General features: G+C 40.5%; 1 protein-coding gene across 1 annotated transcript in view; it reads right to left on the reverse strand.

Annotated features, from left to right (window-relative positions):
• Positions 1–25,530, reverse strand: part of gria4a (glutamate receptor, ionotropic, AMPA 4a) — a 96,243-nt gene extending 70,713 nt beyond the window's left edge. The window contains exons 1-2 of the mRNA XM_070829943.1: positions 25,437–25,530; positions 22,515–22,673 (exon numbers count right to left, since the gene is read on the reverse strand). Coding sequence (XP_070686044.1) covers positions 22,515–22,673; positions 25,437–25,530 — 253 coding nt within the window. The remainder of the gene's footprint in view (positions 1–22,514; positions 22,674–25,436) is intronic.
• Positions 25,531–25,739: the final 209 nt, after the last annotated feature.

Genomic DNA, 25,739 nt, shown 5'->3' on the forward strand with positions numbered 1-25,739 from the left:
CTCCTGATGGCCAGGCACTGCTCAGTGTGCCATCGGTGTGTGAATGAGATGAAAACTGTCAATTCCTTTTTCTGCTGTGATAGAAAAATGCCATGTAAGGGTAGTCTATTTTACCATTTGCACCCACATACAGACTGTGTGTTGTAAGATGGCCTGTAGGTTACTCGAATCAAAAGGTCCATCCATCCATTCATTAATCCTTTTTCTTCCTCTTATCTGGGGTCAGATCGCGGTGACAGCAGGTTAAGCAAGGCAATCCAGATGTCCTTCTCCCAAGTCACGCTTTCCAGCCTCCCAGATGAGATATATGAGCCCTCCAGTTAGTTTGGAGTCTCCTCCCAGTTGGACGTGAGTGGAAGAACTCCAAAGGGAGGCACGTGGGAAGCATCGTGACCAAATGCCCAAACCAGCTCAACTGACTTCTTTCAACATGAAGGAGCACAGGCTCTACTCTAAGCTCCCTCCAGATGCCTGAGCTCCTCACTCCAAGACTGAATCCAGACACCATGTGGAGGGATCTCAATTTAGCCGCTTGTATCTGCAATCTTGTTCTTTTGCACCGAAAGCTCATGTCCATAGGTGAGGGTTGTAACGCAGATCCACCGGTAAATCAAGAGCTTTGTTTTCCATCTAAGCTCCCTCTTCACCACAACGGTCCGGTACAACGCTGCTGATGCTAGTGCTGATGCTGCACCAATCCGTCTGTCCATCTTCCGCTCCATTTTACCCATAGTTGTGAACAAGACGCTGAGATACTTGAACTCCTTTGCTGACTTTTATCCCAGTCGATTCACACTCGGCTGCAAACCAACCCAGTGCATGCCCAAGGTCACGGTCTGAAGAGGCCAACAGGCCCACGTCATCGGCAAAAAGCAGAGGTGCAATTCTAAGGTTCCCAAACTGGTCACTCTCCTCACCTCAGATGCACTTTGAGCTCCTACACGTGAATATTACAAATAGAATCGGTGACAAAAGACAACCTCGATGGAGTCCAGCACCCACTGAAAACGAAAGACACACAGCTTTCATTTTGGTCACACAGGGACTGGATGCCTAGTAGTAATACTCCTGCAGTATTACAGCATTACCCGAGGGACAAGGTCTAAAGCCTTCTCCAAGTCCACAAAAAACATGTAGACTGGATGGGCAAACTCCCATGACCAGACCAACGGTCCTGCGGTAAACAGCTCGTCCACTGGTCCACAAATCAAAAGGTCTGGAAGCAAAATCATTGGCAGGGTTTGCACTGAATATCTCTACAAAATGTCCAAAAAACATGTAAGGTATCCAGTGATGAGGTACAGTTGCTTACAGAGTCCTTTAATTTACAGTCCATAAAGTAAAAACAGGATGCAACGCTACATATTAACATTATGTGAGTTTAATGTCAGTGCATTAATGGATACTCTATATCACTTAATTTCTCACATCAATTTATATCAATGTGTTTGCATTTTAAAGAATTCTCTTCCTCTGGCTTCAACGTTCATAAATCCTTTCCTGTACAGACCAGTAACAGTTGAATTATAATTATTATCATCTAAGTATTTGAATTAAAAAGTTGAAATAAAAAATATTTAGCTTTGTATTAAGTTAAGCTATTCATAACATTTATATATTGAAATCAAAGTAAGTCTAGTTCAGTTTAATTTATAGAACCTGTTATTCATAATAAATAAATAAATGAATAATAATATTGCAACTGATATAATTGTCTTTTTGTTTTGTGTTTTTCCTTGATCTGCTTGTTTTTCGGCAGCAAATGTCTGCATAAGCACAGCCAGGCTGTGTGTGGCGAAGACTCCCTTGCTGGCCTCTTTACCTCCTCGTTTGCAGTGAAAAAGATGCTTGCTTCTTAAAGCGCTAAGAGCTGAGCATATTTTCACTCAAATTGCCGGAGTGATTAAAGTTAAAAACCAATTTTACCCAAAGAGCTTTGTGCTTCCAGTAGTCTCATATTGTCTCATAGCAACAGTAAGAAACATGACTAGCACTTTCCCCAAGCATCTGCTGAATGTTGCTGCTAGCTAAAAAAAAAAAAAAGAGAGGTGCTTGGTGGACACAAGCCCTAAGTGCCACATATCTCTCTTAGAATGAGCAAAAACAGCCATTTAATTAGGAGTACCAAATTTTATTTGTCTGTAATTATTCCAGTTCAGTAATATGCCTCCTGCTCCTTCAAGCACTGTATCTCTGGAGTGTTGTTCCACAGCTGACCCTGCAGTCTCTGACCTGCTGATGGAGATGATGAGGATAGCATGTCGCTACAGGAATCAGGAAACTATTACAAGCTTGTATATATTTGGATCTACCCTATATTAAGAAGTTGTGTGGGTTTTTTTGCCCAAATTTACAAGACAACAGGCCGCTATAAAATGTGTCACTTTAATAGTAGTGTTTCAGCACAAGGTCTTACCTGACATTTTTTACATGATGAATTATGTGGTCTGTATTTGAATAGCACCTTTCTAGTCATTTCGACTACTCCAAGCGCTTTTACATTGCATCGCACGTTGTTCATACAGGAGGATTCTAAGTTGGGGGAGACTATTCTTTCACACACAAGTGAAAGAATAGAACAAGCTGAGTATCTTGCCCAAGGACACTTCGACATGCTGACTTAGAGGAGCATATGTACATATGTGCACTTGAACTAATTGTGAGGTCAGCCTGGCCGTCATTGCAGTCATACTCTGTGTAATGCACCAGCAGTTTGCACAGTATTTACAGACAAAGCATTTTCACATCTGATTGTGAAATGTACAACCAAAGAAAAAATTGAATTCTATCAAAACTAACCACCAGACTGTGGCCACTGTTTGTGTGTCTGCTGAGCTCCCAGCCTGGGTAAACACAGATTGTCGGAGACAGAAGGTTTGGGAATCCAAATCCAACACATTAATCATTAAAGAAAACATGTGAACAAACTTGTGTGGAAATGACATGTTACCATCAATGCTAATATAATTGCATTTAGTTTGGGGATAAATTACCATCACTCTCTATGTAACTACAACAGAAGGAACAACAGAAATATAACTTAAACTCTTAAAATAATGCACAAGTTGTATTACTTTTAATGAAAGGGGCGTGTGTAGGGAAGCTGCATATACCATGGCAATCGATTTACAGACATAAGTATTGTTTTAGTGGTATTCTGGCATTGTTAATGGTTCTATTGTGTTCTACCGTGCGCGCCTCATTGGAATGATGTTCTATGTATGACTGATGACGTTCTCCTCAATGTGCTTACACACACTGGCTTGTCACAGTGCTCGGTAGCTTTTCCTATCAATAAAAATGCTAATTAAGGTAATATTTGCTCATCACAGACATCAAACCCTCAGATCATTGGCTGCAATAGTGTTTAGACTTTTCATCTTACTCCTGTGTGTTTGCCATAGATTGTGACTGCTTTGATTTGTGATAGGTATGCACCTACACAAAACACTCATCTATTAATACTTAACATGATGTAATCAGCAATATCCCCAATTCAAATTGTGGCGCGCCTGTGGCTGCATTTGTCTCCTGGAATTTCTGACACCATTAGGATCACAAGGCTCAGTAAAACACACCTGAGTAACAAAAAGTAAAATGGCACAAAGAGATGAAGAGGCAAAGGGAGTGTGTGAGAGAACGGGACCTTTTCCTGTCCTTCTTCCTGTGAGGGTCCACAGTTCTGCCCTGAGTGTAACTACATTTTCAGTTCCCCTGGGAGACTCCACACACAGACACACTGCAGGGTAGCAGCATAGTGAACAGCACTTGTCCTCAGGCAAAAAGTCAACCTCTGCTGATGAAAGCCAAACCAACACACACACACACACACACACACACACACACACACACACACACACACACACACACACACACACACACACACACACACACACACACACACACACACACACACACACACACACACAGTCTTATTCACCATTTCTGTATGCTCTTAAATTTCCACCATCCCTCAGGACAGTCAACCCTAACCTTAGATGAACTAACTAACACTCTGCAGCATCAATGACATACCTTGTGCAAACACACACACACACTCACACACACACACAAAAATCATGACTGAACAAACATAAATTCTCTCGAGACTTGTCCACACATGGTCATGGTTGAAAGAGGCACACCCTGTCTAAACCTCACCTGCACAAACTATATATGAAGGACAACACCGGCTTTACCGTTTCCTGCAGAAATTTCCTGAAAGATTTGGCTGTTAATATTCTTGGGCTGTCCGCACAAGCATTTAAACTGACCTCTAAAACCATAACGGTGAACCTAATCTATTTTGCACATTGTCCTCGGTGTACGAGTGCAGTTTTTTTATGTTGCCCTTTCTCGGTGAAGGGATAATGAATTGGCTCCAAAAGTCTTACGTCCCTAAAGGTTGCTGCATGCTCTTCAACCCCCTCTCCTTTGCAAAATATCTCAATTTAAATTTTAGCCTTTCGTTGAGGTTTTCATCCGAAGAATTACAATGAGTTAGCAGGTAGAGTTTAAATATGATGCAAGCACTTCAGCAACTATAGACCAGGAACCTGATGTTGTTATTTTAGAGTAATCTGTGAAACTGCTGGTTTAACTTTAGAGAATTAACCATGACGGACATGCAAAACATGTTTAAATGTCAAAGTACACCCACTTGTGACCAGAGCGGCTGGCTCAAGTGGGGTTGGGGGAAGGTGCCCTTAAATTAAACAAGACATTCAATATTTAGGCTATTGCTCCATATTGCTTCTGTGTTTTTCAATAGATCGTTTCTTGAGCTAATCATAATTTTACTAAGATTGAAAAAGTTTTTATATTGGCCAATGTAAAGCTTTTATTGTAGCTTAGAAAAGATAGCTTTGGTCTGTTGTTGGGTGAAAGTGCAAAAACAATTGCCATAAGTGATGCACCTAAGGCAGCTAAACCAAATGCTGAGGCCCTGAGGGATCTTCATTTTGGCTGACTATGACAATGACTATAGTCACAACAGCCAGAATGCTGTCAAGTGATCAAATGCATGCATGTACATGCGAGGGCTGCAAGATGTATAAACAGACTGCAGCTGCTTTGTGTTTGCAGCACAAGTCACAATACACAGTTGTGGACACAGCTTTCTCTTTTGAAATTCTCTTCACTGTGTTTTCAGTGATCCATTTTGTTTTTCTTCGGTAGGGAATCTAATGCTGAGACTTTGCCCAATGAACACAATGAAAAAAAGTTTATCTGAGACGCACAATACCAGCATGCCCTAGTTAGAAAGCTGTCTGAAACAGATTTCTCCTTGACAGAAAAATAATGTGAAAATAATTAGTGGCACAACTGCAGTGAAAATGTGCATGGGAAACGAACACATAAAAATACAAAGAAAGACATAAATAGGTGCAGTTTAGCCCTGTGAGTTCAGTAAACATGGTGAATTTACAAGTAATTGGCTTGGGAACTTGGGCCAAACTATTTACAAGGACTAGCAGACGAATGCAATATATCAGCAGAATGCTTCTCACTATTGACCAAGTGTGCTGTTATCATTAGCCTGGTTTACACAGCTACGGGTTACTCTGTATCTATACATATCAAATCATGCTTAAACCTGCTTTAACAGCTTTCTTTTTGCTCTTCGATATGCAGTACTCTTATCTTTTTGCATCTTAATTGCATCCCTAAATTAATCATTTCTACCAGATAAACAGTGTTTCTACTCTATGTTGTGCAGTAAACATTCATGGACTGGCTGAGGTCAGCTTCACAAGCTTCTCTGGAGCACAAACCCCCCTGTTTACATACACCACTGGGCTAATGCGCTACACACATATCATCACACATGTGCAGATAAACATTCAGAGCCTTATCTGCACATCAAGCTTTCAGGAGCCCTGTCTGATAATGACTCATTCTCTCTTTCTTTAGGCGAAGCTGTTTGCATGCAGATAACCACAAACAAACAGGGCAGATAATTGCACACACAAAATGAAATATGAAGAATGTGTAAAGACATGCGCAGGATATGAACAACTGCTTAGATGGATGGTTGGATGAGCACAAAGGCAGAGAGACACATACACAGATTCAGTGAATGCTGTTGTTTGCCGCCTTTAATCTGCCTGGGGGAAAATATCCTCTCTTACTCCAATTGATAGCGAAAGACATGTTTCCCAAGCTTAATGTGTAGTTAGTGTCATACATGTCTTTTCTGTATCTCTTTCTCCCATTTCTCGCTTTTTTCACGGTTGACGGCATTCTATATAGCATCCACAGCAGACAAACACTCAAAGAGTCCATGGAGCTTTAAACGCAGAAGTCCTCTCATGAAAAATAGATTTGCTCTATAAAAAGAGGCTACAATCTATACCCTCCAGTTTTTTTCAATCTTTTTTTTTTCAACAAAGCTGGAAGTGATTTGGAGGGGCACGCAGAGTGAGGACAGTATTTCTTGCTCATTACCCTTTTCACTGATAGTGTCCTGGTTAGTTAAGTAGGAAAAGTATGGATCATGTATTTATGACACGTTATGCCATCATCTCTCTTACTCTGTCTCTTTCTGCCTGTCTGTCTGTCGCATGAATCCATGATAAGGTGCATTTTAAGGTGCGTAATACAGAGTGCAACAACAAACGTCTACCCAATGTGAAGAGGAGAGTTGGTTATGAAGCTAAGTTACCTGTTAATTTGTGCATGTTCAGTATGAATATGAGCCAAACTCCAAATTCTGCAGCTCCTGACCGTGACTGTGTTTGAGGTGTCCACAGTAAACGGTATTAATACATACTAGCAAAACAGACAACAAGGGTTTTTGAGATCATTGCTGAAGTTACCGAACATCATGCAGCAAATAAGAAACATCTATTTCTCATACCGTGTTATCAACAATATAAACAAGAATAAAATAAAGCACAGTTTGTAGTAACTACATGTGGTGACAACATGAAGTGAAATAGCTGCTAAACTTAAGAAAGGCAACCTTATTTATATCAACTGTGTATGGGCAATAAAATCCACATTACAGTAATTAGTAGAAACAAGCAGTCATCATAATAATAACTACCATATGATAAATGACAAATTGCAGTTATTAGATAAACCAGTTAGTATTTTTAGTACTTAATATGAGTAATTTCACGTAGGATGTACGTATAATTGAAACAATTAGCAAGTTAGTGACATTCAGTTGGATGTATCTCTTCCTCTGTGCACTAATATTGTCTGTGTATGGATCAATGTTATCCAATGTTATCATAATCAAAGGCAGGTATAATGCAAAGACTCAAATATAATGATTCATTATCAATATGAACATGTGAATATTATATGATACACACTCACAAAAGGGACACATACAACTGTGTATCTTCCTTCTTTTATTTATCTTGCTTATCTACTACTATTCACTTATTATAACATAAACAGCAATTATTCTACATAACCCAACTCAGTCCTGTACAATCCAGTGGCCATGTACAACAGCCTCCGTCTCCCTTCCTTTCCACTCTGCAGATCTAATCTCCCTCTCTCCTTCTCCCCAGACGGCTGCTCTGACGATATTACCTTCCCATATGGAGAATATTACTCTAGTATGCCATCTGTACTATCATCCTATCATCCCCTCGAGCGTGTGACCATTTGTATGTGTGTGTGTGTGTGTGTGTGTGTGTGTGTGAAGGATAGAGCCTGTGGGAGAATGAGCAAAGAGAGAGTAAGACTTGTGTGTGTGTGTGTGTGTGTGTGTGTGTGAGCATGTCTATAGTTGTGTGAATGAGTGAGATAGAAAGGGAGCTTAAGTGCATGTGCATTGGTTCCAATAATTCTGTATAACACTGCCATGATAGGATACAGTGTAATAATCCCCACCTAAAGCTGATTGTCATAGCTGATGCTCTTTGTCTGTGTCACTGATATCACAAGCATAATTTTTTGCTGGTACTTTCATGCATACACCACAGACAACGAAACAGTATTTTCTAGAACACCAAGCGGACTACAATATGTGCTATATCTCACAGCAGGTAGAGCATATATCTTTTATCTGATTAGATAAAAAATTGCAACATATCCCCAAATCTGTACATCTATAAACATGCATGACTGTATGACCTGGTGACCGGGAGAGTTTTCTCATACAGCAGACACCAAACACATTCCTGATCCAAATCTCTCCTCTCTAAACCAACTAATATTGCCAGACAGAGAAAGACAGCAAAGAACAGAAGAAAGAAAGAAAGCAAGAACGACTGCAGAGCATAATTAAACAGAGAAAAATAATAGCCTCCATCTTGACAAAAAAAACGTACTCCCGCACATTTTGACATTTACCTATGGGAGCTCTATATTTGTATTACTGACAGTACTTTGACAGCTATTGCAGTCTGAGGTTTCAGACTGGAGTGCTTCCATTCAGCCGCTAAATCGACAGACTATAATAGCTGTTAATGATGGTATTTTGCTTCTTGAATTGCAGTACGTAGGCCTACTGTAGACAGATGGATGGATGGATGGATGGATGCATAAAAGGCTATAAATTAAAACAGCATTCTAGATATATAGATAACTTGGGTATTTACAGAAAGAATATAGAAACTGCGAAGTAAATGTGGAACGGGCAGCGAGTAGTGCCCTCTACCTTGAGAAAATTAGAGAGGAAAAAAACAACAGCAGTGTGGTCCTCCAGGCAGTTGGTGATCCCATTTAGTAAGCACCCTCTGGTGACTCCTCCTACTAAAAGGGCCCCAGATGGGGAGGCTGCGACCTTGTTTTGCACTTTTTCCGCACTGCCAAGAGGTAATGTGGATGCTCAGCTAGTTTACATTTCCCAACTCCAATGCCTTTCTAAATGGAGTCATCATAGAAGCAATGATTGAGAATGTCACACAGACGGAGCTTGTTTAACAGACAAGTTTACAACTATGTTTTTATAGTATATGGCTCTTAACTGAGTGGGAGCATCCACCGGTGACATGGTTTTCATTTGTATTGTGTAGTCTGGGTGCTGTTTTGATTGCCTTTACAATGAGAGAAGAGATAGCGGATTGTCTGTAAAATAATGAAAAGCTGCAATGTCCTTCAGTGTTAACGCTGGCCATGTAACAGCCTGTGGAGAAACATTTCCAATAATATTGGACAGGATTTTAGCGACGGTGAAAGGAGGGAACATAGTCATCATAAACTACAGCTTTTCCGTTTACCTCGATCCATCTTCTCAAAAGAAAATAAAGCAACTTTAGCTTCAGGATTACAATGCACCCTGTAAAACAGATTGCTCACAGACTATAGGGAGCTCGGGCACCCACAGATAACTGTGGGTCCCCAAATCATAAGCACGGTGACCATAACCAGTGGAGGAAGAGTAAAAGTAAGTTAGTAAAATATATTGGGAAAAAATGTACTGACAGCATCAACAGTTAAAGTACTCTTGATCCAGTAGATCCCATCCATGTCACATCATTAATATACTGATTTGTGACTGTTAATGTATTAAAGTGTAAGCAGTCTTTTAATGTTGTAGCTGTTTAAGGTAGAGCAAATTTTAACTTATTACTTACTTATTATACTGTTTGGCAGTTTAATCAAACATAATGCATCTATTTTGCATATGTTTGGAATTCAAAATCTTCACACCCACACATATGTTTTCACTGATGTTACTTAATTAGAGCTCTTCTCTGTACTGCGTGGGTGTGTACAAACTACACCTGATTGACAGCTCAGTCACCCCTCTGCTGGTGTTGATGTACCTGTTAGGGTGGGACCACCTATTAGTAAATGGAGTATGGCTGCATCATGTAATTGCCAACACAGCATAGAGGTCTAATCAGCCAGAGTAAATGAAAGCACCTGTGTGGGTGTGCAGAGCCTTTAATTTGCACTCTAAGTACAGCTGTTAAGTAAATGCAGTGGAGTAAAACGTATAATATTTTCCTATGATATGTAGTGAAATAGAGGTATAAAATAGCGTAACATGGAAATCATGCTAATGCTCACAAACTCAAATTATACACATTCTGGAGCATTAAGACTTAATATGCACCACGAGAGCCTGCAACTTGCTTCTGAAGTAATTATTGCACTGTAGAACTATTCCTTGGTTCTGCTTTGATTGGAGGGGGGAAAAGGCCTCAGCTGCTAGTGAGGCAGCAAGTGGTGCCATACAGAGCTCTGCGTCACTGCTGCTTTAGAGGCAGGGGAATCAGGAGGCTGAATGTACATGTACAAAGTACATGTACATTCAGCCAGCGAATCAAACCTGCTGCGCTGCAACCAGGGTGGAAAATACGGACCAGTCAGAGAAATTTATACAATCGCGAAAAATCCTCTCAGCGTACTTACGGGCTTGTTTGTGGTTTTGATTCTGAAATAAAGATTTCCTTCATGTTTCTATACTAGTGAGGATAAGAAGGCAGACACACCGAGTGCTCCTGGGTAAAAATAGAAGCAAGGGAGTATCCATCCATCACTGTGACTGTCTGAAGGGCCAGATCGATTGTGTGTGTCAGAGTGTGTGTCTGTGTGTGTGTGTGTGTGTATGTGTGGTATTTGATGCACTCGAAACATAGACACACAAACTTCTCTCTCTCTCTCTCTCTCTCTCTCTCTCTCTCTCTCTCTCTCTCGGTATCTCTCTCTAAGATACACACACAGGCACACACATAAACACACACAGGTAAACCAGTGAGCTTAAAGAGATAAATACCAATGCTGTCAGAAAGAAATTGACCTCTAAAGCCAGTAAACACACAAAAAAGAACATGTTCACGTCCAAGCATACGCAGCAGCCATCTTTCTGTCTAGCATAAAGGTTAGATGATTATGTGTGTGTGTGTGTGTCTATTCTATGTGTTCATCTCTGCCCTGCCTGCCTCTATATGTGTATCTGCTCCCATGATAATCATCACAAAGTCCATAATTAATTATTTTCCTCTATTTCCATGAGAGCCTTTCTCTTTCTTCATATGAACCCCGCTCCAGCTCCGATCGGTTCAATAGCTTTTTTTGCTTCCTTCTCTGTCTCTCCCTATTTGTAAGTGTGATGAATTACCTGCTGGTTACCTTGGAATCTATTACTCTTGCTGAATACCAATGGGCCATTAGGGATGAATTGGTTCAAGGCTGACACTGGCCTTGAGGTTTGGGAGAATCTCAATGTTCTCGATGAGCAAATGGGTTTTAACCAGTGCAGTCCAACATGCACGTGTATGCACGCACACAGATGTGCTTACACACACACACACACACCCACACACACACACACACACACACACACACACACGTACGGATGCTACATTTCTCCAATTAAAGGCACAGAGTGGGAATAGTTCAACTTTAATAATACAACAATGTGCCGAGCCGTTGTGGGGTGTTTTTTGGTGTTGTGTATTTGTGAGTGTGTGGGCGCACACATCTGTGTGTGTGCGTGTGTGTGTGTTTGTGTGTGTAAAGGTCAGGCCTCTCATCTCTAAGTGAGCCTCGGTGAGAAGGACTGAGTGGCAGCACTCATCAATATTAACTAATGCCCTTCCTTTCATCCACATCATAAATCCATGGAAACAAACACACACATGAGGGTTTTGGGACGAGTTTGTGTTGTGTTGTGCGTGTGAAGGAGAGAGGGGGAGAGAGGGAGACTTATGTTGCATGGTGAGCCTCAAGATCAAGAAGAAAAGTCCAAATGAACAGTACTGCAGTAAAATCATGCTCTTTGAAATATATAATTCACTGAAATCATGCATATTTACGGAGAATCCAAGTTCCAGTGCACAGAAGAGATAAGGGGAGGGAGAGACAAGGAAATCAAAACAAATATAGAGATAGCTGGATACTGTAGGCGACAGATGTGATGACGTAGGCGTAGGTACAGTGTGTGCTTCAGCAGCTAATGTGTCAGTTTGAGTTCAAAGAAACCCACTACACATCACACATCACAGCTCTTGTCCAACACCCAAAGCCACTTAACAGCTAATGAGTAATGAGACAGAGCAATGACAGACAGAGGTGGGTGTGAGAGAGGGAGACGCAGGGATAGATTGGGAGGAAGGAAATACTTTAAGAGAGGTGAAAACAAAAGATAAATGGTGGCGATGACTCAGGGAAACTGAAAGTGAGAAATTTCAAAAAATGAAGAAAAGCAGAGAAACAAGACAAGTGAAAAGCGGCATGTTTGTGTTTGTGATTATACACGAGTGTATGCTCGTGCTTATAAGCGTAAAAAAGCAAAGTGAGAGGAATGAAAGAGAAGAAGAGATGAAAGAGTGCAAATGGAAATCCTTTGATCAAAACATGAAAACAACAACAGCTAAGCCGAGAGAGTGAAGAACAACAAAAAGACGTCACAGACAATTACTGCGTACATGGCTCCATTCAGTATAAACACCCCTGTGTTTTGCTAAGGCGATGGGTAACACTTAAAATCCGCTGTCATCTCTTCTCATGCTTTTCATCTTCCAAACGCCAGAGCGTGAAAAAAACAAACACAGAGGAAGCAGACATTTTTTTCTGTTTGCAGCGCAGCTATCATGCCCAGTGGGAAAATAGAGGGCTTAATGAAACACATTAGACAGACAGAGGCAGTCAGAGCTCTTACGGTGTGCGTGTGTCTACAAGTGTGTAGGTGTGGGTCAGCGTGTGGGTTAAAGAGACACAGTCTGCCTTTTATCCCGCTGAAGTCAGATTACCTGGAGGGAACATGGCTATTCATTGAGACATACTGCATGGTCTAATAATATTATTCACTGTTCATTACAACCGAGGCTTGAATAAACAGGTGAGAGCTATATCTATAATATGATGCTGACCTGGAATTCATATCCACATTGCAAAAAAAGAAAAACCTCCTCCATCCTGCTTATTGACGTTCCCCACCTCGCCAAAGCAAGTTAATTAAAATGTTCTTCTGATTGTTACTTTAATATCACTATCACTATCACCAGACAAAACACTGCAGCGTGTTGTGGGAGGATTTTACTCAACCACCTTCAGGCTCATTAGCCTGTAAAACCTGCAATAAGACTGTCTCACTCTCATCTTGCCTCAAGGAACTGCAGACCCACAAAAAGGAATTTCATTAACATGGGTTTCAGTACAGCTTCAGTATCAGTATATTTCCCTAAATTATGTTTCATTGGCTTTTTTTCACCCAAAAAACTCAAACTTTGGGTGTACCAAATGTCAAATTAATGAATACCAGTGCTGATCTTTAGTCCAAATATATTTGTGATGTTATTGGTCCTTAAAAACTCATAACATTTTAGTACCACAGCTGCCTCTGTTGGCTTTACCACATAGTCAAAGTTAATTTCTCCTTTTTTTAAACTAAAAAAAATCTAATTTTCTGATAGAAACAGTCCTACTACACACCCCCAGCTATCACCATTACTTTGAAATGTCTTAAGACATCCAGCGGCATGTCTAAGTCATCTAAAGGCATATTAACATCGTCGCGCGAGCCTCACTGTTATGTTCTTAGTATAACTTAATGCCTTGGTGAAGCCCTTGAAAAACTACTGTATTTCTTGTTTTACAATCACTTTACATTGTGGCTGCCACAATATGTACTGCATCCTATTCTATGGTCCTTGAGTTTCCTTACAGTCATGATCCTTAAGATTTTCATGAATCTAAACCCTGTTTAAATTCTTCATTTTTTCTGCACTGTAGTTACATTCGGTAATGACCTATTATTTAATAACCTTTTATTGTTAGTGGGATTAAGGTTGCCTAAGTTTACACAAGGTATTGGTGTGATCCATAATTTCATATCACTGATAGCAGACTCACTGTTAACTATTTACTTTCTTTATACAGTTTCAGAGTTTAGAGCTGTATCAGTTCTGCTCATTTTAATGGAACATCCTGCTGCTGCTGCTTCACTCTGAAGGGTGGCTTTCATTGTGAAGCAGCCACAGGATACACAGCGGACTTAAGACCCCATGTTTGCTGCACAATTGTCAGTAAATAATTATAAAAAAAATAATAATTGTTGACAAATACTGAGTCTATACTGCCTGTGCATCATAGCCTTCAGCAGTCTCAGTGGAAGAAAAAAAACATCTACTGGCCTTAAAAACTCACTCTTGCTACTGCAGGGAGATGTCAGTTTTATTCCCTGCCAGTGGACTTTTTAATGAAAGAAGCGAGAGACACACTGTGAAACAGTCTGTTATTGTAGAACTAAATGAAATCAGATTACCAGGAGCAAATGTGCAGATTACAACAAGCTACATGGTCTAATAATATTGCTGGCTGTTTGGTCATTATTCTTGAATAAAATGATGCAACAGAGTGATTCTTCCGGGAGCACTTACAGCAACACACACACACACACACACACACAATATAGTGTTCACCAATTGGTCGTCACTGGTGATTAATAGAAAATTAGAAAATGTGAAATATGAAAAATGATACTGTGGCGATGTACTTGACCACATAATTATTTGTGCACAAAGCCGCCAATAGACATGAAGTTACTCTTTGTGTCTATTGAGCTGATTGACTAAAAGAGAACAGAATCAGCAAGAAGATGGAGAAACTCACGGCCATGATGACTGAGCCTCTTAAGCTAATAGAGTATTTCGACATTGTGCTTCAAGTATGTTTAGTTTAACTGAAAGCATGAGGTCCTGGACGTTCTACACTGCTGCCATGTGAGTGTTTGATGCACGCTGTATTTACCCCAGTCCTGCTGAAACACACTGAGCATGTCAATAAATACCTTTAAAAATGCCTGAATCCTTTGCATTGCTTTTATGAAAATCCTAAAGGCAATGGCTGTTTCAGAAATACAATGTTACACAGTTTTCAGTCTACCAATATTTTATATTTTATATAAAGCACTTCCGAATGAAAAGCCAGCTTCTAAATTTGTGAAACTTAGAGGTAGTGAAACCGGTGGTTTTCAAGCAGTTTCCAGTGCAAATATATGCTCATACACTGACGTTGTGTGGTAACATATGTCAAATTTACATGACTGGATCAAGAGCTATCTAATGGAGGAGGCAGCTTTGAACCTTTTTGATCAGTACAGCCATCATTTGTAAACCTTGCAGGCTCGAGACATTTTGGAAGATACAAGTGAGCTGCAATGCATCTGTGTGTGTGTGTGTGTGTGTGTGTGAATTGTTGCTCTTTAATACTGTTTCAATTACTGTTTCAACTCAAGACTAAATAGCAATATTCAAATTACAGTTATTATTAACTGATGACTAATAAAATAATGCTCCAGTAAAGGTACCTATGAGTGAGAAAAGTTTAAATGAAGTGAATCCATTATCGCTATGCTATTAGCACTGAACCAGATAATGTATCTTGGTGCCAAGAAAAGCATTTAGGACGCCGTCAGAGTGATCCGGCACTTTCAGTATGCCACTGACATGAATAAACGAAGGCTTGCTCAAAAATAAATCTCCTGGCCTTGCCAGGGTTTTCGATAGCAGTTCACACTATTTCCCCCAGTGTGGCCATTAAGAAGACATACAACCATGCAAAACGTCACCAATAAAGATGACGGCACAGAACTACTATTGAGCATCTCAAATCATCTAAAAGGTGATTGAGCCATTTAATATAAGAAAGAAGCGAGCAGGGAAAAGACGCAGAGAAATGCTGTATGTGAGGAAGTTGGGAATATGGCAAATCAATGTGTATGTATTTTTCAGAGAGAGGGAGGGAGAGAGTGTGTGTTCCAGGAATCTATTCAATCAAACCTCCAAACTATGTCAAGTTAATGTGAAACACTGATGAACTCTTAGTACATACGTGTTTTTACGGCCATCACTGTATTACCGCTGTATGAAGAGGTGGTTTTCTTGCGTAAATGGGATTAAAAACTTGTAAGGCTGTTTCCACTTGGCCTCTTTAATGAGCAGGAGGGTTCTACCGCTGACTGGAAATGTGAAAAGTTTGTGAAGAGCCACTAAAAAGTTGAGCTTGAGAATTAAACAATACCGTCACCCATGCACAGTACATACCGACGGCACAGGTTTTCATCTATAGTGTAATTTATAGCATCAGATCCACCTACTGGATGCACGTGCAACAGTAGATGCATGTATTCCACGTGATCAGTCACTATGTGTATGTTCTTTTATACACTTGTGATATAGAAGAAGTCTATCTACCTACCTACCTACGCCAACTGCAGTTACATCCAGATATCTTTTACTATTATTTTGCTTTGTCTCATTCATTCATATAAAGCAGTGACTTGCGTAAGAACAAAGTCTCTCTGTTACTTCAAAGGAGATGACTATTGAGTCTTTCCTCAACTTTTTAAATATTGACTTCACCCTAAAACAGTCTCACCCTGCATTTGAAAAGTGCACACAGATGATAGCGTTCTTCACAGTTCTTGCAGTCCCCACACTGTATCTCTGTAGCTGGCAAATTAATGTATAGTTACATCATTTAGGAGGCACATGTCAGTAACAGAATAGCCTATGGTGTTGCTACAATGAGCCTATATACATAGGTTCCTAGCTATGTTGTATACACCCTTAACACACAGCCAGATATCAAGCTTTAGCAGATCATTACCAGCTTCAATCCTGAGTGTACTGATGCCACCAAAACACCTTTGATTGTGCACAGCAGACTTTACAGATTCAATCTAAACCACCCTGAACTGACTCACACACGAGACAGACTACCGCTAGCCGATTCCACTGCATCAAGAATGTTTTGATAATGATATGATATGAGCGATGTGAACTGTGTGAAGATCACAGATTTATTCTGAGAGTTGTGAGTGCCAACAGCTAACATTAGAGCCAAGGATTGACGGAGGTGAAGTGTAAATGCTTCATTTGAACGTCCTCTTCATGCAAATACAGTTATTATTATCATTATGGTGTGAGGACTGATGAGATGGGATCATTGGCTTGTCGTGAGTGTCCGTCTAACCACCATTCCTAATTCAGGATTCAGGATTCAGGGAGCCTAATCGCCTTCACGTCTCTAAAAAAAAAAAAAAATTTTGTCCTGAACTTTTAACAGCAAAACAAGACTGACACCTCAAGGAGACACTGACTCCAACAGTTTGACTTAGTCAGGCTGAAAAGATAAGCAGGTGCATTATGCATGTAAATGCAATCTGTGGCAGTCAATAATACATAAACAGTATTGATTAGTGAATGATTCACTATAGGCACAATCTATATCAACTCTAGATGACTAATGTGGTTTCGCATCACCACAATAATCAACTACCCAAACCACCACACCACACCACACCACCCATCATCATCGTCATCATTATTACTGCTGTACAATAGAATAGAATAAAATAATTTAGCTTTTGTCTTAGTTTTGGACATGAAATGGATTAAAATAGAAGTTTTATCCCACATATCCAGAATCACAGTTACAGCCGTGGCAGCACATCATTGTGTCTCTCAGCTCTGGCACCACAAACCAGGCATAACCACCTCTTTGTTACAAATCCTTTCCTCTCCATTTCTTTCTCCTCTGTCCCTAATTCACCTTATCACTTTCTGTCTATCTTCATCACGCTCTGTCTCAGTGGGCTTTTTTTCACAGCACACACACGGGCACATTCATATGTGCGCCATGCACTTCAGTGACACGCAGGTTTGCACACATGCATTCACTGTGGACAGAAATGTCACCACACACACACACACACACACACACACTGCAGCTTTTGGTCATGCTAATCCATGTGCATTATTTTCTATAAGCCAGTGAATAGAGAGGCAGTGGTGAGCCCAGTGGAATATTGTGCCTCCCTGGCTGAGGCACATCAAAAAGACACATTCACAAAGATGCAAACGCGGCGAAGAGAAAGTCAGACATAAATACAAACCCATACATAGGTACATATATAAGTGTATCCATGTGCATGCAGGAAACAACAAAGAAAGATTGACAGCAGCAGAGGATATATGGATGTGTGACCGTGTGACAAGAAAATGGGTTGTATTCCTCCGTGAGTAGTGGAAACGATGGGGACCAGGGATTTTTATGATCCGTTCATGCCTTCTGAATACGAGAATAGAGAGGAACTAGCCAAGGTCAGACACAGAATTCCCTATTCTAATGGGGAGCGTTGCTCACCACCCGGAGCAAGAGTCAGGGATTAATTTAGAGATTCATTCACCACGGCTGTGCGGAGAGGAGAGATGGCAAAACATGATGAAGAATAGAAGAACAGATGAAGAGCGAGAGGATCTGGGGAAATGGGGAGACAATGGGGAGAGTGACAGAAAGGAGAACGGGAGAGATGGAACAAGTGAGAAAGCAAGTGGGCAAGAAGGAGAGACAGCGAGAGGGATAGAGACAGAGAAGAGTGGTTACGGTTGTTATGTGTAGCCTACGGAGAGAGAGCAGACAGTTCACATAGAAGAGCTTCATTTTCCAAACACTCCTCCTCTTATGGCCCAATGCCTGCATGAGCGTGTGTGTGTGTGCGTGTGTGTGTGTGTGTATCTGCACACCTATGAGAGAAAGGTAGACAGACGATATGAGGGGGAAGCAAGCTCTGGAAAGGGAAATGGGGAGAGACAAACAGGTAAGAGAGGAAGGTGGTAGCTGAGCAGGAACACAGACTAAAAGGAAATCTTAAAGGAAAACACAGAAGAGAGAAGAAGCATATATCCCCATGAAGGATAAAGCTGGAGTTATGCTACTGTATTCTTTTCTTATTGTCAACAAGTCCCATAGAAAGACCAAAACTAACAATATGTTATTCTGTTTCTCAAAACTATCCAACTTCCCTCACCTGTTCCTGACTCTGAGCCCTAAGGTCATTCGTTTCAAGTGAAGACATACATTTTAAAAACTGGGTCATAAATATAAAGTTACATTTTCAAATAGTCTTTTCTTACTTAGAGAATAAACTGTGCATTTGTATAGTGCATCTATATATTCAGTCGTGGATGAATAGGCCTACGTGTTTGGTGTATTAGTAAGTAAAGTGAGTAGTTAAAAAAGAGTGTTTGTGGGATTGACCTAAAAGACACTACAGTGGCCATGTTTATGGCAAAGAAAGAGCATGTCAACAAAACAAAACAACAGTGTGGCTTGTTGATGTGTGTTTAAGGGTGCATTGCCATGAAACAGATATCAGCGATGTCCAGAAAATAGTGGGTGAAATGTCCCTTTAACTGTTGGACGCATTGCCACTAAATTGGGTTTGGACGTTCAGGTCATCTTTAGGATGAATAGTATTAACTTTGGAGATAAATTAGCAAAGTTCATATTAGTTTTGTTATTAATGTTAAAACAAGTGGAAATCCTCAGGATCAATTTCATTGTTGGTTTTGGTCTTTTTCATGGGATTGATTGACAATAATGAAGTAATTGCTGACCTTATCCTGGACATTAAAGTTTTCCAGTTTTATGTTTCCTCAAGTAGATTGGACAAAGTCTCTTTTCCACATTAAATTCCACATTATCCAACAGAGTTATGGCTACATTCTAAAACAATAGTTTATCATTTCACGCACGTCGCCAATATTTAGCGAGACACATGTGATATAAATGTCAACTTAAAGGGTTATTAATAAGATTCTGAAATAAAGTTCTCTGAATTTTAACACCACTTGGCTGCATATCATGAATTTGTTATCTCAGTCATATACACCGTTGTCCATAAAGTTGGAATAATTGTTCAATACCCCCAATTTTGTTAAAGCCTGAATACACAGTTTGCAAAGGTTAATTGTGGTTTAAGTTTCACTGTGATATGTTTGGAAGAGTTTGATCAATAAAGTTGAGAAGATATACACTTTATTTATCAAGAATAAATCACATTGTCACAATCATTTCATGAGAAGAGGTAAAAAACATTTTATTCCAACTCTATGGGCAACAGTGTATATTGTAAAACACCTGCTGGATAGTTTTTACATTCAGAACGGATTGTGAACAATTTTTTCCCCTCAGTACATCCCTTTACTCATGACTAATAAAATGTATACTCATCTCTCCCATAGAAAGCCACTTAATGTGTATTTAATGTGTACCTTCCCACTCACGCAGCTTAACAGAAAGCAGATAATAGATGCAGCATGCGATGATACTTGTGGGTGGGAGGTAGTGGATGGACTATTCATTTTCCAATCATTGCAGGTTGTATCAATTAGTCTATTCATTAATGTGGAGCAACAACACAGGGGAGCAGGCAAACCAACTTGGAAATTACATTACATGGTTTTTATTTAGGATTCTATGCGACTTGCGTTTGGCTGCGGTTAAATCCTATAGTAATGCCTCCCAGAGTTATAAAATGTCTAAACTTATTTCACTCATGTGTAATGCACATTAATCAATTGTGAGATGATATTTAAGATCTCTCGGACTCTGAAACACTCCTCTGAGAAAGACTTCTTTGCCATTTTCAACTGCTTGTGTCAGCTTTCCTTTACAACCTGGAGATGTTTAACGGATATTGTTAAACACAGTGATATAATGTCATGAGGAGAAGTACTTTATTGTTGTATTATACTGTATTGATTTGGTTCATCCTTTCCTGGTTAACAGCCTCAGTGGTCGATTTGTTAAAGTTAAATGAGATTAGAGGGTGAAACATTACAGTACAATCATTTGAAAATCTCCCTAAAATAAGATGGATGCACCATAGATCTGTGTTAATGGCGGGATATGATATAGTACTATACCCTAAAGGGAAACTTAGTGCAAAAAGCTGTGCTCTGAACATCTTCATATTTTACAGTAAGGGAAACAGATGGTCATATTATCATGTTATTCTCTTTAATCAACATAACTACCACACATTGCTGCCATAATTTTTCATTTTGTGTTGCATCAAAGTGAAAATACATGAACTAAACTTATTCTGAAACTAAATGGCAACTTTGTCCCCCCCCCCCTCATGCACTGACATGAAAAGAACTCACCAGGAGGCAGATGAGATTTGTTCCCATCTTTAAGGGGCAAACGATCACAAGCACACACAGAGACACACATGAAAGCATCCAAAGGCATGTAAATTAGTGTGTCGTACACCGGTGTCAATCAGCAAATAACCAAACTTATTTAGACATGCAGATACATGCAGTCGCAACAAAACTTTTTTAATGTAGGCAGGAAGCTACAGAAAGGACATCTTACAGTCCTGGTAGATGAATCAAATATGATGATTATGATCATTTTTTGTGTGATGACAAAAAACGATGGGATGATTTTCAGTAAACTGCAATGCTGTCCACAAGAGTTAAGTCAACGGCACCCCGAGAGGCCAGTCAAGTTAAACCTCTTCACTACCTTACAAGTTTGTATAGGAAAACCATAATCATTGTCAATAAACACACACTATGGTGCAGAGATGAGCAGGGAAACAGCAAAGCAAACGTGTGGGATGAAAGCCTCAAATAAGCACAATTTAACATAAGATGGTGTTTTCACAAAAAAATGTACCACCATGTCATGTTCAGTTATTCTTATTCTCTGGTGTTAGAATTTACATCCTAACACCAAAAAGACAACTATCCATTGTAAAATATGCCAAAACATGTCCAAACAAAAATGTTTAAAGATGACTAACGCTAGCTAACATTGCATAAATGCCCCAAACCAGAGAATCCTTCTTATGAGTCTTTGAAATGCTTATAAAACACTGTGAACAATTTTCTTTGTTTATATGGGATGACAGTAGTAGTCAAACAAACATTAGATATACTGTCATAAACAATATCTATCATGATTACATTTATAATATTCAACACACACAAAGACACCTGTCGCATGCTGAGCAGTTCTGAACTCCTGGCATCTGTTGGCAGACCACATAACCTTGTTAACACTGATTTGGCAGGACAAACATCACAAACTCTCTCTCACAGACTTCCGGGTCAAGAGGGAGTGTAAAGGATTAGATCTCAACACCCAGACAACAGACAGGGATGGTGAAAGATTAGCTGTCATCCCTCAGAAGATCAGAGAGGACACATGCACCAACTGTTCTCTTCTTTTCTGAACACAAAGGACTCACTTACACCCCTGTCTGCAACTGTTCCAAGGCTAATTTTATAGTTGTAATAAGCTGCAATTGTGCTGAGTAATACCTTTTTGAAGATGGAATGGATAGTGCTAAGCGATGACAAATGTGTAACAGAACAAAAGTAGCCAGCAAGTAATCCTAATCGAATTTAACCCTTGACATCGCCCTCAAGATGCCTTGCAGTGAGTTTAGAATTATTAAAATGTACTTCACAGTGTGTAGATTCAGCGTTTCAAAATGGCAATTTGTTCAGCAACTGTTGCGGGAAAAAAAAGGTTTTTAAACTCACATTCACCAGCTGCTGTACTGTGCATGACAAAGACAATGAAGTTGCAGTCTGATCCTTTTAACAACTCAAGTTCCTAATTAAACCCAGCAGTATGGTGAAGAGAGAGCAGATAGAGACCGAAAAACAAACACGGAGAGAACAGGAGACAAAGAGGTGGAGAGAAAGAAAGAAAGAAAGAAAGAAAGCAAATATTTGCATGTATTTGATTCAGCCTCATTTTCAGTCTCACACACACACATACATTTTAATACTTACATGCATTGGTGACGGCGAAGCTGTTGGCGGTCTCTATATTGTCGACATGTGGGACCAGGTTAAAGGGAGCTTCCGTAGCATTAGGGCTGGTGTTGTGAAGGAAGATAGCTAGTCGAAACGCTGTATACTCCTGATCAGTATTCCTAATGAACAACCCACCTAGGGAGAGAGACAAAAAGAGAGGGCAGAAAGGAGAAGAGCATGATGGAGGGGAAAGGAAGTGAGTTATTGTAGGGCGGAGAGGGGTCGGATGGGAGCGTGGTGAGAAAGGGAGAGTAATGCGGGGAAAGAAAGACAGATAGGGAGGGAGGGCAGAGAAAACAGAGAGAGAGAGAGAAGAAAGCCAAGGTCTTCATTAGCTTTGTTACAATAGGTAATTTGTCTTTCAGCACATCCTCACTCACAGTTACACATAAACATGAGTACGAGCACACTTGTGAATACCCACACTGCACATTTCATTGATGAAAATCAGAGAAAGACAGAGAGGGGGAGAGGAGGGGAGAGGAGAGGAGAAGAAAAGAGAGACAACTAAGGCGACAAGAAGGCAGTCAAAGAGCTGATGAGCTGGAGAGGCCATAATAGAAAACAGACGAGGAGGACCAGATCAGAGAGTGTCAGTTAAATAAAGGAGGGAGCATGGGCCACGCCAAAAGAAAGGGAGAGGGCGGTGAGCACTAAGCATCAGTTGGCCTTTAAAGACGGGAGCATCCCTTAGTGTGCCCCGTGTGACAAAATGAGAATTTAGAGGGAAGAGAAGGGATGATGAGAAACAGTGAAGCTGACAGTATACCGTCCAAATGATTAGAGACAGAGGAGGGAGAGGAAGAACTTATTAAAATGTTCTGGAAAGAGAGAGAGAGAGAGAGAGATATAAGGGTCATCTTCTGAGTCTAATATTTTCATCACCTGAATAGAACTTGTTGTATTGCTGCGGACATCACTGATATAAATGTATTTTTTATGCTAATCCTATAGATTATTTCTTCATTCTTTCACATTGTAGGTTGAAAATAAATGGATGTGATTTAAGTTTAACTGAATCAGGCTCAACTCGACTGAATTGGATTACACTGGCAGACTGTGAAGCCTTGACATCGCATCGGGAGAGAGAGAGAGAGAGAGAGAAAGAGAAAAGGGAGGGAGGGAGGCAAGATGACAGGGGAGGAGTCGGGAGGCAGAGCATATTGAATGAAGCAGTCATCACTACATAACATGTCACTTGTGTCTGTGTCTGTCTGTGTCTCCTTTTGGCAAAAAAAATTAGCTTTATTCTCGGCATGTGTCGTTGTGTCCCTTAGTAGCCGAAACCAGACACTAAACACACACATGCAAAGACAGCACATCGTGAGTGTGTGCAGGTAATGTGCACAGCAAGTTTAATTGCCATTCAATTCTGAATCACTCGTCCAAGGACAGACTTGTTTTAGGATGGATTTCCATCTGGGAGCGCACACACAGTCACACACATATACTCCAACTAGATGAGCGGTCTAAATATGTCCCAACATGACAACACACGTTATTGCACCAGTTTCTTGAAGAAATTCCACAAACATTCTCATCTGTGTAGGTCTCTGTCTCTCTTACAGACACACACACACACACACACACATATGCAAAAAGAAACTGTGTGTGCTTCTACTGACATTACACTTGTGTGCAATGCAGAGATATGCAAATGACTCCTCAAGTGAACTGCTGGGCGAGCTGGGTGAATGATCTTGTATGTGTTTATTTGAGTGTTCAAGGAGGACGGTCAGTGGGGGAGAGAAGGAACGAGTGCATGTGTCTGCTCCGGCGTGATCACATGCGCTTCACACAGTCTTGTATGTGCATGCATGCATGTTCTCTGTGAGCACACGTTTACGCTTTGCCGTGTAAAAGTGTGCAGTCCAGCATTCTGGACATGTATGTGGATGCATATTTGCAGCTGTGTGCACATTCATACACTGTGAATGCGTTTTTATGACTGTATGTGCAAACTGTACATGTGCACATGCATGTTTGAAAACCTGTGCAAGTATGTGTGTGTGTGTGTGTGTGTGTGTGTGTGTGTGTGTGTGTGTGTGCCAAGCAGAAAATATTTAGCGTATTAAGTTTATTGGCAGCTGTAGGGAGACAGAGTCAAGGAGCCCCCCACTCTCCCACCCCTACAAGGAGTGATGCAGTGCATTCATTATCACACACATGCCTGTAGGAATGTGTGTGTGCCTGCATGTGTGTGAGTGTGTGAGTGAGTGTGTGTGTGTGTGTGTGTGACAGAGAGGCAGAGAGAAGAGGGATTCCATGCATGTGTGGTCCATATCTACTGAGGGAACCAATGATGATCCACATTTATATATAACTTTATCATGGATTTCTATGGCAGAATGAAAGACATGCTTCTCCAGCACTGACACAGGAGTAACTGGAAAAGGGCAGAGAGGGGGAAGAGAGAGAGAGATAGACAGAGAGAGAGAGAGAGAGAAAGAGAGAGAGAATACTGCAGTGTCAAAACAGTGAAGACGACTAGAAGGGGACAAAGCTCGCTGAAACATTCATGAGCCCAGAACAGCCTTTAAAATACACGCAAACACAGTAAAAGGATAGCTGGAGAGAAGGAGTTAGTGTGCATTTATAAACCATCTGAGTCACAGCAGAGAAGGCACACCAGTCTCCCCTTAACGCAAAATATCTTGGATAAAAAAAACGTAAAGGAAAAACATGCACCTGAAGCAGATTTCTTTCTATACTTGCTTGTTCTCTTGTAATTCCTGCGTTCATTTCTAGAGTTTTTTGAGAGAGATTTTGTGTTTTGGATTGTCCCGGTGCTCCATCCCCCCTTTTCTTGGTGACTGCTGTCCGCTAAATTCACTAATATTCAGTGTAGTGTGTCAGACCTGAGTGTCCGTGCGTAAAATCAGCAATCCTCCAACTCACCTATCTGCACTGAGCTGGGGAAAGCCCCCGTCGCCAGCCCCCAAAGGGCGGAATAGACCCCGAGAAAGTGCCAAGAAAAAATAATAATCCTCATTTTTCTTTCCTTTAATCCCTTCAGAAACTGTTGAGAGACATCGAGAGAGAGAGAGAGAGAAGGAGATGCGAGAAGAAGAAGAAGAAGACGTCAGAAAAGGGGAAAAAAAAAAGAAGAAAGATGAGTGAGGTTTTCTTCCCCCGTTGTGTCCAGCAGTATTCCTATTCCATGGTGGGCTCGTTCGTTTCTTCCCCTGCAGTGACCGCTCA

Source organism: Pempheris klunzingeri, chromosome 4 (assembly GCF_042242105.1).
Source record: "Pempheris klunzingeri isolate RE-2024b chromosome 4, fPemKlu1.hap1, whole genome shotgun sequence".
Classification (NCBI taxonomy): domain Eukaryota; kingdom Metazoa; phylum Chordata; class Actinopteri; order Acropomatiformes; family Pempheridae; genus Pempheris; species Pempheris klunzingeri.